This window comes from Neomonachus schauinslandi, chromosome 5 (assembly GCF_002201575.2).
Source record: "Neomonachus schauinslandi chromosome 5, ASM220157v2, whole genome shotgun sequence".
NCBI classification, from domain to species: domain Eukaryota; kingdom Metazoa; phylum Chordata; class Mammalia; order Carnivora; family Phocidae; genus Neomonachus; species Neomonachus schauinslandi.
The window spans coordinates 61199643-61215160 of NC_058407.1; the positions used below are offsets into that span (position 1 = coordinate 61199643).

Genomic DNA, 15518 nt, shown 5'->3' on the forward strand with positions numbered 1-15518 from the left:
GCTGTTCCCAGGCTGCAGGAATCCGGATTATTCACTTGGCTCTGTGGGGTACAAGAAGGCTGGAGGGGAACCAATGAGCAGCCTTTGGGAGCTGGGAGCTGGGAGGGCTTGGGAGTGGAAATGAAGGTTATCATACTCATGGAAAAGCTACATATGAATGATTTGCAAACAGCCTGTGGAATAAATGTGGATCCATACAAATTGCATTTAAAACCTGCATATCACACCCCAATAGACTGCAAGTCACTTGCCATGTTAAAAACCATGGCCTTATACACGTAGGCCTCCTCACCACATGGTCCCCTGCCCGTGTCCTAGAGAAAGCCTGTGGGGGCCCGAATTATGTTGATACTTAGCAGCCTCCCCATCCCGGACCAGTCTCAGGGCAGGTCAGGTGCAGGCCTGGGGAAAGCTGTGCAGATGGGCACCAGTCCCGCCAGGGAGGAGAAACTTCTAGGCCCCTCTCACTCCTAGGGAGCCCCAAGACCCGGAGATGAGACTTGGTAGTAGCAGTTCTACCCTTTTGGGGCCCCCAAAACCTTCCTGTTGCCTCACTGATCCCCTGTAACAATCCCCCCACCACAAACTCCTCCCAGAGGAGTCATAGATAATGAGAGGCAGAGAATATGGGAGCAACAGGAAAAGGCAACTAATGATTATGTCTAGAAAGGGGGTCAGAGAGAGGTTCACAGAGAAGGTTGTAAGGATAGAGTCTGGGAGGAAGTCGAGGACAGTATATTCAAAAGGAGGCTTTCATCCACTTTTTCATTCATTCAATATATATTTATCAAGCACCTGCTTTGGGTCAGGCCACCCAGGGGCTGGTGACAGTGATGAACAAGACAGCTCCAATCAAGGTTGACTTACTCAGCAGGCAGAACAGACACAGGACTTAGAGCCCACAGTAAGAACTGTAAAATGGTGCGGGCACTTTGGAAAACATTCTGCCGGTTCCTCAAAACGTTAAACAGAGAGCTGCCATAGGACCCAGCCATTCCACTCCTAGATATGCACCCAGGAGAAATGAAAACATGTGTCCACACAAAAACCTGTATGTGAATGCTCATAGCAGCATTACTCACAACAGCTAGAAGGCGGAAACCATCCAAACGTCCATCAGTGGATGAATGGATAATCAAAATGTAGTATAGCAACACAATGGAATATTATTCAGTCATGAAAAGGAATGAAGTACTCATACACATTACCACATGGGTGATCCTTGAAAACACCATGGTAAGTGAAAGACGCCAGACACAAAGATCACATATGCTTTGATTCCATTCCCATGAAAATCCAGAATAGGGTAATCCATAGAGGCAGAAAGCAAATTAGTGGTTGCTTAGGGCTGGAGAGAGAAGGTGGGGTGGGGGATTATAGCTAAAAGTTTCCTTATGAAGTGGTGAAAACGTTCTAAATTTGACTATGGTGATGGTTGCATATGTCTGAGCATATACTAAAACCACTGAACTGTACACTTTAAATGAGCAAATTATAGGGACACATGAGTGGCTCAGTCGGTTAAGCATCTGACTTTTGGTTTCAGCTCAGGCCCTGATCTCAGGGTTATGGATAGAGCCCCGAGTCGGGCTCCGTGCTCAGAGGGGAGTCTGCTTGAGATTCTTTCCTCCTCTGCTCCTCCCTCTGCTCGCGCTCGCTCTCTTTCTAAAATAAATAAAACTTTTTAAAAATAAAAATTAAAGGGACGCCTGGGTGGCTCAGTTGGTTAAGCAACTGCCTTTGGCTCAGGTCATGATCCTGGAGTCCCGGGATCGAGTCCCGCATTGGGCTCCCTGCTCGGCAGGGAGTCTGCTTCTCCCTCTGACCCTCCCCCCTCTCATGCTCTCTCTCTCTCAGTCTCTCTCTCAAATAAATAAATAAAAATATTTTTAAAAAATGAATGAGCAAATTATATGGCATGTGAATTATATCTCAACCAAGCTGTTTGTTTGTTTGTTTAAAATGGGGCCCTGGCCCTAATCCATGCCTCACAGGGCTTACAGCCTAGCAGGGCATACAGACCTGCAATGGGAAATTACAGATGTGAGAATTGCTGTGAAGGGGGTCATAACTGAGGGCCCCACCTAGTCCCGGGCTTCGGGAAGGTCCCCAGGAGGAGGGCCAGGCCAGCTGGACCCTGAAGGGCAGCAGGACTCAGGGGAAGGGAGCCTGGTGGGGGTTCCAGGCTGAGGGACCAGCAACCGTGAGCCCGAGCACACCGTGCCTGTGCTGCTGAGAGTCTGGAGCCCACGACCGCACAACCACACAGAGGGAAGGAGAGGGCAGAAGAGCAAGGCCTCCAAGCCTCAGTTCCCCCCCGCAGCCCTGTCACTCTGCCCCTGGCCCTAGAGCCAGCTAAGCTCCTTGCTGATCAGTATGCAAAGCTCTGAAAACTACAAGGATGCTCTGGCCTGGAGTCAGCAGAAACAGAGATTCCAATAGACTGCCCATCTCTAGCCCACAGATGGCTACCCGAGATCCAGGAAACATGCCACTGGATTAAAGGAGGAGAGGGAGGGGAGATTGCCCACCCTCACCGGGAGGTGGGTTCAGGCATGGAGACCATCCCTTTAGGACTTCCTATTCAGAGTGCACAGGCCCAGGGAGAGAGGAGGCTGGCTGAACAGTCCACTACCCAAGCTTAGTCCTGGACATGAGCTCGGGGGCCTGGGTGAGCCCCCTCTGGAACGTCCGGCCGTGGCGGGGGGCTTCAGTGCTGTGCAGCAGCGCCCCCATTCTCCCTTCCTCCGGACTGGGAGCTGACTCAAGGCAGATGGGACAAAAGTGCCTCCTAGTGGTGGCCCGGTGGCACATTCCATTCATCTAGGCAAACCTCTCCTGAGCTGCTGAGGGGGCCAGGCCTGTGCAGGGTGCTAAGATCCAGAGAGGATCGGCCTGGGCCCCCTGCCCCCAGCAGGGAAGTCAGAGCTTCACTGCATTCCACTGGGCCTCAGGAGTCCAAATCCTGGCCCCCTCCAGGGCACCCCTGTGAGGACAGGAGGGGAACAGCCCCAAGGGGCCTGGGGAGGATGGAAGCACCCAGAATGGAGCTCCTTGTTTCTCTGTCTCCCCAGAGTATCTCCCATTTCCTTGCCCCTCTTCTCACCTGGGGCCTCTCTTCTTCCCACAAGGCCCTTCCTGGCCCCACTCCCCCCTCCCTCAGGGGCCCTCTGCCTCTGCCTCTCAGAGGCCCTTGTCTTGCCAGGACCCCTTCCTCATCCCAGCCCGCTCGGTGGCCCCAGGTGCACCCGCCACTGCCACTCTCCAGCCCGGGCTTGGACTGGGGGCACTGGCTTCAGAAGCAGAACTGTGACCAGAGGAAGGGGAACAGGATCACCATGTCTGATGGAAGGGAGATAGCTGGGCCCCAGCCATGCCAGCATCTTAACACAACGCCAGGCACACATCAGGAGGGGAGTGGAAGCAACCTGAACTGTGCACCTTCAAGGAGCATCATTTTCACTCCGGGCAGGTGATAGCTGCGTGGGCCAGGTGAGGAACCTAGATTACACCTGAAAAACACTCATCCTGCCTGGAAGAGTGGGGATCCCCGAACAAGAGGGGATGCTTTATCCCTCCTGGGGAGGTGTTTAGCTTCCATCTAAGAGTCCTTAGTCCGAGAGGGCAGAGGGGTGAAGGGCCTAGGCAGGGGTGGGCTCAGCCTCTCCCCACTGTCCCCCTCCTTCTGCTGGGCTTCCCTTCCCACAGAGGCAGGTCTCAGCACGAACACCTCCCAGTGAGTGTCTCTTTCCAGCACAAACTTGTCTCCAGGCAAAACGGAAACACTGTGAAGAAGGCGGCTTTTAGCAAAGCCTCTCAGCACCTGGGATTTCCCTGTCTCCCTCCTCCCCTCCCACACACATGCGCACACACACACACGTACACACAGCCTGGGTGTGCCCAGGGTTCCCAGACCCTGCTTAGCCAGCCAGGACGGGGCCTCTCCCCACCCTTCCCCGTCAGCAGTTCTGCCTCCCCGCACTGCACAGATAGCATCTCGGGGAGCCCAGCCCCCAGAGGTCCGGCTTCCATCCAGCCTGACCCACTGCAGGAAGAAGAAACTGTCAGGGCAGCAAAAGCTCCAGCCAGCCCAGGGTTTCCAGGGCAACCCCTCCCCGCTCCCTACGGGCCACCCCCTGGAAAACTGGCTGAGGGTTGTGTTATGCATCGTCAGGCAAAATGATGCCTCAGAACTAGAAACTGCTGATGGTAAAGAGCTCATCCCAGAACAGGAGTTATGCTTGACTGGTCCCACCTGCCCCGCCTGGTCAGTCAGGCCCGCGGGAAGCAGGGACTCAGGACAGTCCCAGAGCGGCAGTGGGTGATGAAAGCACGGCTGGGGCGTGGGAGGAGGCGGGTGCTGAACAGGAGCAGGGTGCCCACCTAGAAGGGAAGGGAGGTTTGTGCAAAAGAGAAGGGTGGGGCAGAGAGAGGGAGGGAGGGCAGGAGGGAGGGAGGGAGCAGAGCAAGGGGGGAATGGATGGCCGTAGCCACACCACCTGCCACAGCGTCGCCCCAGACACTTTCACACTTATCCCTACGATACCGTGAAGGAGAAGGCAGTGTCAGTCCATCTTGCAGATAAGGAAACTGAGGCTTAGACAGGTTAAGGGACGTCCCCAGGTGACCGGTAACTCACGGAGGGGGCGTGCTTGCTGTCTCCCACTGTTCAGAATGGCCGGTGCATAGTGATAATAAAAAGCAGACTGACTTTCAGCTGGTCATATTATCGTTTTTAAGTTCTCAACAGACAAGCACCCGGAGCAGAGCCCTGTCCCCACTCTGCCCCTGGTGCACCACCGTCCAAGGTCACTCTGCTGGCAGGTGGCAAAACTGGGTCAGAACCCAGGTCTGTCTGACTCCAAGGGTAATGTCAAGTCTCTGTTGTTCACCTGGCACCCTCGTTGGTGTTCTCAATGCCTCTCCTCCCCCTTTCACCTCCCTAAGGGTCCGCCAGCCGCCTTCCCAATCTCCTGGATCCCCTTGCCTGGCCCTTTCCTCCAAGCAGCCAGACTCACAGTGCAAGAGGCCAGAGCTGGAGGGTAAACTGCGCTGGCTCCCTGGTGAGCACTTGAGTTTTGGATCCTGGAATCTCCTCTTCCTGACGTATCACCAAAACCAAACGCTCGAATTCCTCTTCTTTTCACTTCCTGCTCCTTTCTCCCCCCTTTTCCTCCTGCTTTGAATCTTTGTATTCATGCATTCTACGGAACTAAGTAGCATTCCCTCCACATGCCCCACTCCACCAAGCACTGGCGGCACAGAGAACAAAACGCACCAAGTGTCTGCCTCCTGGAGCTTATATCCCAGCTAGGGAAGATAGAAGATACGCAAGCAAATCCATGAAGGAGAGGACTTCTGATGGTGACAACTACTAGGGGAGGAGGGATAGAGAGGACATGGGGGAGGGAGCTTTAAATAGGGGGTGACCTATGAGCAAAGACCTAGGAGAGTTGAGAGACCCGGCCATACAGCTATTTGAGGAAAAGGAGTTTCCGGCAGAGAAAAGAGCAGGTGGGTAATTGTCTGAGGCAGGACTTTTCCTGCCTGTTTGACAATCAGGAGGTCAGGGTGGCTGGAGCCTGTTAGGATGGATAGAGGGAAATGAGGTCAGTGCACAGAGAGCAGACTGTGCAGGGCCCTGTATGCCATTTACTCTGAGTGGGATGGGAAACCATAAGAGCCTAGAAATGACATGATCTAACATGTTGTTAAAGGATCACTTTGCGCTGTTAAGAAAAGACTGAGGGGAGGGGCATCTGGGTGGCTCAGTTGTTAAGCGTCTGCCTTCGGCTCAGGTCATGATCCCAGGGTCCTGGGATCGAGCCCCACATCGGGCTCCCTGCTCCGCGGGAAGGCTGCTTCTCCCTCTCCCACTCCTCCTGCTTGTGTTCCCTCTCTCGCTGTGTCTATCTCTGTCAAATAAATAAAATCTTTATTTAAAATAAATAAATAAATAAGAAATTAAAAAATGAAATATACGTGTGGAGAACAGAAGAGATGTTCACCAGAGCGATATGCCTTGACAGTCATCAGTGTGGATAGATGGTATTTAAAGACATGAGACTGTATGATGTCACCAAGGGAATGAGTGTAGGTAAAGATGTGAACAGGTACAAAGACTGGGCCCAAGGATGCTGCAGTGTGTAGAAGTTGGGGATATGAGGAGAAACTGGCTAAGAAAACTGAAAAGAAGCTGCCAGTAATATGGCAAGAAAATCAGGAGAGCATGGCGTCTGGAAACCAAAAGAAGAAAGCATTTCAAGGAAAGGGGAATGATTGACTATGTCAAATACTGCTGAGAAGCTAAGTGAGGGCTGAGGACAGACCACTGCAGTTAGCAACGTGGAGATCACCAGCGATCTTCCCAAGAAGGATTCTCTCATTCTTACTTTCCTGCTTTTCTCTTTAGTCATACATTTGATAACTGGGTCTATGGAAAATAGTAGTAAACTAGGAACATTCTTAGTTTGATAACGAACATCAACAAAGAACCTACAACTAACATCCTACTTAATGGTGAGAAACTTGAAGTTTTCCCACTAAAATTAAAAAATAAGGCCAAGAAGTCCTCTCTCACCACTGTTTTTAACATCATCCTGGAAGTCCTAGCTAATGCATAAGACAAAAGAAAATAAATGCTGTAGAGATTGGAAAGGAAGAAAATAGTAAAAACCCGAGCTGGATAGCTCAGGTCAAAAGCACACACCCCCTTCCAAGCATCCCGCAGGATCCCAAGCATCCAGTCAAGTACAAGTTCCACCAGGCACGGGACAAATAGAATGAACCATGTCACATGCTAGAATAGAAAACACTTGTCTCTGGGTCCTGAAATATCTGCAAAATTGGTAACAATGATAATATCCAGTTGCTTAGAACTTTTCCTTCTCTATCCAGATGCTTATTGCTTTGTCTCCCATCCAAGTACTAACCAGGCCCAACCGGGCTTAGCTTCCAAGATAGATGCATTCAGGGTAGTATAACCATAGACCAGATGCTCATTGCTTTGTGTCTCTCTATCCTAACCAAAGATTCATCAGTAACACAGGAAACCTGCACACAAGCCTATAGATCAGCCCTAATGTGTGTTTTAGGGGTTCAAAATCATGTGGTTAACTTTCCACACAGGTACATGATCAAACCATTGGCATGCTTTGGCCTCATATTACGCCACAAAAATATTGACCAGTGGATAAGATAAATCTTCCCCCAGCATAGAGACTGTCTTTTATCTCTGTACCATCAGCACCAAGCACACTGTCTGAGACGGAGTAGGCAACTGATAATTGTGGAAAGAAGTAATGAATTCATGAATTAATCTCTTCTGAGTGTCTCAAATCAGACATGCTTCTATACTAACCCAAATGAGCTTTACTGAAGATTCAACTCTTATGTAAGCAGCCAAACCAGAGCATGGAAGACTGATAAGACAGTACAAAAGGGTTTTGGACTACTTAATCCATCTACAGAGATGCAATAAACCATATTCTCACCACATTATTTCTTACTCAGAGCTGTGCAGACCCTGTCTCTTCTGCATACCCCCTTACACACCCACCTACTTAGGGGGTTATATCTGTATGGATGCACCTCTTTTGAGCCTCTTGCTGGAGGTGTTACCATCCTAACTTTCTGGTGGTTAGCCACACACTTGCAGTGAAAAAGTCTATTGGATTTATGACCAAAGCAAATTTATGTCCCCATAATGGCAATTGTGGTGGACTTGTGGGAAAAAAATAGGACCATAATGTTTATGTGTTTATGTGTTTTTAATGTTTATAGGTTTGATGTTATAGCCCTGATCCTGAGGAGAATAGGTGTGTCTAAGATTAGCTCATTATTAACAAGGTTACAGGCATGAAGAGTTTCTGCTAACTACCCAAGCTCATAAATGCATCCAAATGGATTTTTTTGCGTTTTTATGGGGCCAATCCTCAGGTCCCTAGACACATAAAAGGGGGAAAGGGATCCACTAGCCTCAGAGGGACTCCCAGCTCCAGCTTGCCCCACTCTGCAATCCCTGCTCTGTCCTCACCCAGGAAGCCATCATGTCTTGCCGTTCCTACCGAGTCAGCTCTGGGTGCCACATGAGCAACTTCAGCTCTTGCTCTGCAGTGAACCCCAAGAATCTGAACCGTTTCCAGGCCAGCTCTGTCTCCTGCAGGAGTGGGCCCAGCTTTGGGGGCCTTGGCAGCTTTGGTAGTCGGAGCGTCATCACTTTTGGATCGTGCTCACCCCAGAGAGCAGTTGTAGGCCCTCGTCCCATCCGCTGTGGAGTTGGCTTTGGTGCTGGCAGGGGGATGGCCTTTGGCTTTGGTGATGGGAGCAGTGCTGGTCTGGGCTTTGGGGCCAGAAGTTGTGTTGGTCTGGGATTTGGAGCTGGCAGTGGCCTTGGCTATGGCTTTGGTTACAGAGTTGGAGGAGCTGGAGTTCCAGCAGCCCCATCTATCACAGCAGTGACTGTTAACCAGAGCCTGCTGACCCCCCTCAACCTGGAGATTGATCCCAATACCCAGAGGGTGAAGAAGGATGAGAAGGAGCAAATCAAGACCCTCAACAACAAATTTGCCTCCTTCATTGACAAGGTACCTATGACAGCTCAATCTCAGGGTCTGGGATGGTAAGAGCTAAAATGCACTGGGTGTCCTCTCCCTTAAGAAGAAAGAACCCAGGCCTGAGGCATCAGCCTTGACCCACATCTTTCAGGCACTGCAGTACAATTTCTGGGTCATTCTGCTGCAAAACAAGGACAAACCTGAGGAAATGCTGCATGGTGGGATATACTAAGACAGTGGTTTTGTCTTCTGGAGGAAAGAGGAACACCCAGCCAAATCTGAGGGCATCTGAACAAACTAATACCTAGCACCTAGTCACTTAGAAATATCTCCCAAACAGGCTATAAACATTAGGACTTTGGGCAGATGTTGGCTACCTGTTTAAAGGGTTTTAACCTTTGAAATCTTCATGTTCTTTTTGAGATTGTCATAGTCTCTGAGGCTGGGTAGCCACATCTGCTCAGGCTCAAGAAAGTAGAGAATGGAAGTGAGTAATTCTTGCACAAAAGAAAGAATGTATACTCCTCATGTGGGGTACCCAGATTCAGCTGAGTTGTCTAGATTGAGGGAAATTGTAGGAAACCACCATGGGAAGTCATGATCTTCAGACTGATGAGAGAAACAGTGATGTGGAACTGACATCCCACAAACCATGTCTCCATGGAGTGAGAGTCCTCTATATCTGAGAATGGAAACTCACCTCTGTGAGCTTCAGGTTCCTCATCTCTGAAATGAGGGGGCGGAGCAAATGATCCAAGTTCTCCTCCAGCTCAACAATTCTCAGCTGATGGAGCATCTGGGATGGTGGATATGACTTATGACCTGAGAATTCCCACCTCCTAATGCCTTATCCCACCCCAATACACTTTACTCTGCTCCTCATTCCCTGTGAAGGATGGCCAATCCGTTTTTAGATATAGGCAAATCCCAGCTCAAGTAGAATCAAATTTTCCAACTTCCCAGTGCACCAGCTTGCACTTTTCTTGGAGGGTAGAGAGGACATGTTACTGAAGTGCTTTGGTTCAATAGCTTCTGTTTGCAGCTGAGCCTGACTGAGCATGAGGAGGGGGTCACAGACAATGAAAGTCAACAGACAAGAGGACAATGTCAACATGGGCCTGAGAGTCATCTCTGGCCACCTGAAGAACTTGTCGACATGTAGGTGACTCTATCAAGCTCTTCAGGTGCCATTTCTTTGCCCCTGTGGATTTAGGTGCGGTTCCTGGAACAGCAGAATAAGCTCCTAGAGACCAAGTGGAACTTCCTCCAAGAGCAGAAATGTGCCAGGAGCAACCTGGAGCCCCTCTTCGAGAATTATATCACCAACCTGCGGAGGCACCTGGACATAGCAAACAGCGACCGGGCCCGGTTTGAGGCTGAGAGAAACCACATGCAGGATGTCCTTGAGGGTTTCAAGAAGAAGTAAGTGGCATCTAGACTGCATAGACCAAGGACAGGCAGTGTTTGGTTCCCAAAGCAGCTGCCATGTTCAAATAACAGCAGCTATACAAACCGGGGTTGAATGCTGGTTTCAATACTCAGCCTAGTAGGGGCAACGATATGTAAGGGAGGAGGAGGAGGCCCTCTGTGGGTCCTGAATAAAAAGGAGTCTTGGAATTGGGCATGGTTTGTCCCTAGTCTGGTCTGTGGGAATGGACAGTAGACTCCAGAAACAGCCCTCTGGTTTTGAGAATAGTGCTCACGTTCAGCAGTGAGTTGGGTCCTACTTTCTCTATGTTCAAATGCAATGATTCCAAGTCTTTTCTAGCAGAGGAACATAGCAATGGTCCACATTTTCAGACCCCAAATCTAATTTGAGAAAGTAAAAGGGATTTGGAAAATCTGAGGGCCACAGGCTCATAAAAGGTCCTAAAGTTGAGACAAAGTAGATGAGAATATGTAGGTGGCAACAGGGACTCGTGCTCCTAGATGTAGCAGAGGTGTCTTAAGAGGCTCACTGGAGAGTTGGGAGTAATTGCCTGTCATTTCAGATGAGAACTCACCCTCTCAATCCTTATCATCCAGGTATGAAGAAGAGGTGGGATTCCGGGCCAATGCTGAGAATGAGTTTGTGGCTCTGAAGAAGGTAAGGGAGAGCAACAGGTCCAAGCAAGCTTCTCCTCCAGACAAGAAAATATTCCCAAGACAAAACCTGCCCCACCCCCCGTACCCCACCTGAAACGGCCCAAGCAGCCCCGTGGAGTCTGGGGCTACTCACACAGAGTGGAACTTCTAAGGTCATAACAGGTCCCCTTTGGAGTTCTGATTTGGCCTCAGATTATTTAGGATTGGGTCTTCACAAGAGCAGAGGTCTGAAGAGATGGCCTTTTAAGAGTCTTGGATTATCCATATGCTCCTTGCCTATAAATATGCATTCAAAAATGTCCAGCAGCCCCCAGGTAGTAGGGAGAAGAACAACAGTCACTAAACTGCATTCCAAGGGCTCTCCCACCTATCCCAAAGCCTGGCCTGGCCCTGTGGGGATTGGCCTGATCTTCCCACCCATCTCCAGACTCTGCCAAGTTTAAACAGTGCACAAATGATGACCATTTTCTCCTTCTCTCTTTTATGCAGGATGTGGATACAGCTTTCTTAAATAAGTCTGATCTAGAAGCCAATGCAGATACCCTAACTCAGGAAATTGACTTTCTGAAAACCCTATATATGGCGGTAAGCATTCATCCCCTCTGAGCCAAACAAAGAGATCTGTGCTTAGCCTGGACTCCTGGGGGGCTTTGTCTGGACTGGCATAATTTCTAACATTTAGTATCGTACATCTTCCTCCTGTTCCAATCTATTATCCTCTAAATGTCAATTTATCTACAAGTGGAGAAAAGAAGGTAAGCAAGCAGGCTTCTCAGCAGGTCTATGAATAAACTCCTTAGATCTACGCTCCAACTCCTCGTTGGCCAACCCAAAGACTGGGGTCTAAGAGCATCCCTTCCTCTCTACCAATCAGAAGACTCTGAAAAACTGATTTGCTAGTAGATGTAAGAAAAACTGTGTTTGGCCTAATTGGCTAAATGAACTAGTTATCTTTTGCTTGGTAAGTGGTCTGTTTGGTCTGGTACAGAATCAGCCAGAGCTAATGTCCGGCTCTGAGCAGAAAGGCATCAGAAAGCTCTCTCTGGAGTCCTTACAGGCCAGTTCCAAGCCCCTGGTTCTATTAAGGACTTGAGATACAGGAATTCCTAGACCACCATGTTCTAGAATATTATCAACTCTCGATGATCCATGACCAGCACAGTCACTTTGTGGACAAGCCAAAGAAAAGTTTCAACACTAGCATGGCTCTCACTCTCCTCTGCCAAGTTCCTAGGCCCCATGTATTCACCTAGGTGAATAAGGAGTTAAAGAGGTGTCTTTGAGTATATAACATTTCAAACTGAAATAGTTCTCTGTTCATGTCTTTTTCTTTGTCCTCCGTTTGGATGGTCAGCTCCATCACTTTGCTCTGAACAAATGAGCAATGCTCTCTGCTCCTGAAGCCACTCCTGGGGCCCCTATGGCAGAGTCCTGGCCCCTGATGGGACTCTGAGCCCAACTGTCTTGCTCATCCTCCAACACAGGAAATCCAGTTGCTGCAGTCACACATCTCAGAGACATCGGTCATCGTGAAGATGGACAACAGCCGGGACCTGAACATTGATGGAATCATCAACGAAATCAAGGCCCAGTATGAAGAGGTCGCCAGGCGCAGTCGGGCTGATGCTGAGGCCTGGTACCAGACCAAGGTGGGAAGGGGAGTGGGGGGCTGAGGAAGGGGTGTAGGCAGCCCTAGCTAGAGTAAGACTCATGTACGACAGAGTGGACCCAGTGGAAGTCGAAGGCTTCCCAACTCAGTTGGGGCTGTGGTCTGCACTCAAACTTTGGACCCTCATAACATCCCCCTCTCCCTGCACAGTACGAGGAGATGCGGGTGACAGCTGGCCAACACTGTGACAACCTGCGCAACACACGGGATGAGATCAATGAGCTGACCCGCCTGATCCAGAGACTGAAGGCAGAGATTGAGCATGCCAAGGCTCAGGTGGGCAAAGGAGAGGAGAGAAAGCCCCAGAGGGAGTAAGGGGGGCTGTGTTTCTAACCCCACCCGGGGATGCCCTAGTCCCTGCCAAAGCCCACCTGCATGCCCCCTTCCTGCAGCGAGCTAAGATGGAGGCTGCAGTGGCCGAGGCAGAGCAACAGGGCGAGGCAGCCCTCAACGATGCCAAGTGCAAGCTGGCGGATCTGGAGGGCGCCCTGCGGCAGGCCAAGCAGGACATGGCCCGGCAGCTGTGCGAGTACCAGGAGCTGATGAACGTCAAGCTGGCCCTGGACATTGAGATCGCCACCTATAGGCGCCTGCTGGAGGGCGAGGAGATCCGGTGAGAGCTCTCAGTGCAGCCGGAGGGAGGTCAGACTTAGGCATCTAGAATGACTAAATGGGAGAGGGGACCAGGTGAAGAATTGCCAGTTTGAGTGATCTTTAAAGGTAGCAGTATCTTCTCTGCAAATATTAGTCAGGTTGCCCTTGCCAGGGAATTAGAAGATGGTTCCAGCTTTTTGCCTCCAAAACGCAAGTTTCTAGACAGTCTGCACCAGAATCATAGGATGTTTTGCATATTGGTTATCTGTTTAAAAATAATAATAAAACCACATTTCCTCAAATATTTTGATTCAATCGTTTTGGAGCAGAGTCTAGGAACATGTGTTTTTTCAAAGCTCCCGGGATGCTTGTAAGCTAAGGGTAAGAACCACCGGTCCACTCTGCCAAGAAAGCCTTTCTGATAGCAAGCAGCTTTTCAGGGACCAACACTGCTTGTGAGCTCACTTATTTCTTTCTCTCCCCAGGATCTGCGAAGGTGTTGGACCAGTAAACATATGTAAGAAACTTAAGTTTTTTCCTCTTCATATTCCTCTCCTGCAGCTCTGCAAATTTCCTTCAAACTCAGGCTCATGTTGGGATTAGGAGCCCATGCTGGGCTGGCCATGAAAGTCAGGGGAGCGAGGACCATCTAGCCCCTGGACTAGGAGCATCCCTTAGCTGAGGTCTGAGATCTCCCCAGAGCCTTCATTCCCTAGAGAAAGCAATCACAAAGGTTTGCAGGGCCAAATAGGGGGGAAAGGGTTCCAGAAGAAAGTCAGCCTTTTTCCTTTGAGTGGTCTTGTCCTTCAGGGACAAAGACCAGAGAAGGAATGAAAATACCTGTGCCAAGGAGTCGCCCCCACACCCATGGCAGGGGATGGGACAAGGATGAGCAGAAGTCTTCCTGCTGCTACTACCACGCAAAATATTGTTTGTGCCCAAAGCATGCAGGGGATTATGGTGGGCACTGCAGGGCAGGGGAAGGTAGGCACAAAGAAGGCAAGCCCAGCCCCTGCTCTCTAGAATTAAAATCATCTTGAGATGAGCCCTACCCATTGTCAACCTGTCCCTCAAGCCCTGTGGAGAGGAATAGCATTAGCACTCCCCTTTATGCTCACTTAGAGAAAATATGTGGTTTACCAGAAGTCCCAAAGCTAGTCAGTGGCACAGCCAGAACTCAAACCCAGATTTCTGATCCAAAAGTACAAATCTACACAGATGTATGGTGGAGCTGAGTGCTACAATGGGTGGGTCAGGTAGTCAAAGCTACTCATCCTCAGATGACCTGCCCTCAGAGAGGGGGAGGTAGCAGGGAGTGGCTTTCTGCAAGAAGTCAAGCTTGAGTGGAGGTCACAGATGATGCGAAGGATTCCAGTAAAAAGAGAGGGAAGGAGAGGGGGGGCCCTCTACAGACAGGGCTGGTCTAAGCAAGCTTTAGTGGGATTGGCATCCTGGGATTTGGAGGTATGCCCAGTGGATACCAGAGGGCTAAAGAGCAGAGACATCAGTGGGTCAAGAGAGAACTGGCAAGGGACTCCTATTGGAGGGACAATGTGGGAACCCCGAAGGAGCATGATATAATCAGGAGAGAGAAGCCCCATGGCTTTATGGGAGCTACTGCTCCAGTTGTCTGGATAATCCAGCTCACCGCCCAACCTGACTTCAGCCATATATAAATGACAGTCAACTTATGACTATATGCGACCTGGGGAACTGGCTGAATTCTCCCATTTTAATCTGAATGTTTAACTTTAGTGGAGTCACGGCCTTTGAGTCACCCAGGCAAGAGAAGGGAAAAGTGGGTGTTGTCTGGGTAGGCAATAGGGACCACTTCCCCCGGTGCCACAATCCTGTCCCCTCCTTCCCTGCTACCAGCAGACAGCATGGAGGTTGGCTCCCAGGCGTGGGCAGCCTGTGTCGCTGACAGTTTCCTCTCCCTCCCACAGCCGTAAGCAGCTCCCGGGGCGGTATAGTGTGCGGGCCTGAGCCCCTGGTCGCGAGCTCCACCCTCTCCCACAGTGGAGTCACCTTCTCGGGCAGCAGTGGCATCCGGTCCGGCGGCACCTGTGATTCCAGCCTGGGCGGGGTCCAGGTCATCAAGGCCAGCAGGGACCTGCTGAGCGCAGGCTCCCGAGGCAGTTCGGTGCTCATGGGCGAGGCTTGTGCTTCCAGCACCCCCTGCCTGCTGCCCACCGAGGGGGGCTTCAGCAGCTGCAGTGGGGGCCAAAGCAGCCACAGCTCCAGCGTCCGCTTCGTGTCCACCACCACCTCCCATCGGACCAAGTACTGAGAGGCCAGCGCCAGTGAGCCACCATCCCCAGAAGAACCATCTCGATGTCACCTGCTTCTGTCCCACAGGCGTCTGGACTTTAGGCCAGAGGGGGCTCCAGCTACCCCAACTGCCAGGAAGGCAACTCTGCTCTCCCCAGAGATTGATCTGCCTGGCCCCTGTCCTCGGGGGATTTTTTTTCATCACCTAGATGCTCTCTCTGCAGCCCCAGTAGACTGGCTTCTCCCTGACTCCACATTTCCGCTCTTTGGATCACTCTTCATCATTCAGTTGAACAGCCTGAAGAAAGGCACATTCCTTACAGTTACATAAATCAGTGCACTAG

At 50.6% G+C, this 15518-nt stretch overlaps 1 protein-coding gene across 1 annotated transcript; it reads left to right on the forward strand.

Moving 5' to 3' along the window:
• Positions 1 to 8048: 8048 nt before the first annotated feature.
• KRT84 (keratin 84) lies at positions 8049 to 15193 on the forward strand. Its single transcript, XM_021686664.2, has 9 exons — positions 8049 to 8585; positions 9769 to 9977; positions 10581 to 10641; positions 11130 to 11225; positions 12125 to 12289; positions 12460 to 12585; positions 12702 to 12922; positions 13389 to 13420; positions 14850 to 15193. The coding sequence occupies exons 1-9, from the start codon at positions 8049 to 8051 to the stop codon at positions 15191 to 15193; spliced, it is 1791 nt and encodes a 596-aa protein (XP_021542339.2).
• The last annotated feature ends 325 nt before the right edge of the window (positions 15194 to 15518 follow it).

What these genes read in the sequence shown, in the direction of transcription:
- KRT84 (XM_021686664.2), top strand. Translation starts at nt 8,049, where the DNA reads ATGTCTTGCCGTTCCTACCGAGTCAGCTCTGGGTGCCACATGAGCAAC. An exon ending in AGTTTGTGGCTCTGAAGAAG is followed by an intron (nt 10,642 to 11,129) that starts GTAAGGGAGAGC and finishes TCTTTTATGCAG; the next exon opens with GATGTGGATACAGCTTTCTT. An exon ending in TGTTGGACCAGTAAACATAT is followed by an intron (nt 13,421 to 14,849) that starts GTAAGAAACTTA and finishes TCCCTCCCACAG; the next exon opens with CCGTAAGCAGCTCCCGGGGC.